This window comes from Echinops telfairi, unplaced genomic scaffold (genome assembly GCF_000313985.2).
Source record: "Echinops telfairi isolate 266 unplaced genomic scaffold, ASM31398v2 ScPeMD7_7468;HRSCAF=8506_0, whole genome shotgun sequence".
In the NCBI taxonomy this organism is placed as follows: domain Eukaryota; kingdom Metazoa; phylum Chordata; class Mammalia; order Afrosoricida; family Tenrecidae; genus Echinops; species Echinops telfairi.
This window is the reverse complement of record NW_022111369.1, coordinates 72,648,051-72,648,958: the sequence shown is the minus strand read 5'-3', so window position 1 is coordinate 72,648,958 and position 908 is coordinate 72,648,051. Positions and strand designations below refer to the sequence as shown.

Genomic DNA, 908 nt, shown 5'->3' with positions numbered 1-908 from the left:
CAGCACGATGTCTGACAACAGTCTACTGCTATTCATACGATTTTCAGGGGCTACGCCTTCCAAAAGGGCCAGCCAATTTCTTTTTCATACTCTGTTCTGAGTCTGGAAGCTTCAGACCATACTGTCATTTGAAAGACCAGTCCCAGAGCTGCCAGCATCACAACAAAAATAAAAGCCACCATCGTAAGATGAACTGTGACACAAGTGATGGGAGAAGTTACATGATTAACTATAAAAAAGAAAAATAAACTAACCTGTATGATTGGAATGAGCCAGTACTACATTGATGAAGTGATTTCCAGCTTCACAAATCTGAAAATACATTTAAAAATATTTAACAGTATATTTGTATTTCTTTTAAAATTAACTTTATGTGTTACTGGTTGTTACGTTTGCTTAATGTTTACATTATACAGTGTATCAATTTCACAAGCTCAGGTGATATGTTACATTCTAATTGTATAAAGGGCAAAATGTGGAACACTCAGAGAAGCTCCTTGTGAGCATATATCAGATAGAAATAATGAGGCATTGAGTTATGAATGCTCAAGTTATTGCTGTCCTCTTCTTAAAATCAAAATAAAATCCACTGCAATTTTGTCAATTTTGACTCCTTGAAACTCAAGATACATTTTATAAGACTTTGTACATCTGTATAGAAGACAGCCTGATATTTCTGCTGTGCAGCATCCAGTAGGCTTGAACCTGTGACCCTGAAATTAGCAGTTTGCTACTTCCCTGGGAAAGCCAATAGCGATCCTTTGACCTCTTGATAATTGGTCAAATTTCCTTGTTAATCTGTTGTTGTTGTGATATGCCATTTAGTAAGTTCCAACTTATGCTAAATCCCACATACAACAGAAGGAAACACTGCCAGGTCCTTCACCATCCTCACAATTATGTTTGAG

General features: G+C 36.5%; 1 protein-coding gene across 1 annotated transcript in view; it reads right to left on the bottom strand.

The window, feature by feature from the left end:
- The window catches only part of TECRL (trans-2,3-enoyl-CoA reductase like), a 132,876-nt gene that overhangs the window by 9,715 nt on the left and 122,253 nt on the right, over positions 1–908 (bottom strand). The window contains exon 10 of the mRNA XM_045284066.1: positions 255–312. Within this exon, the coding sequence (XP_045140001.1) occupies positions 255–312 (58 nt within the window). The remainder of the gene's footprint in view (positions 1–254; positions 313–908) is intronic.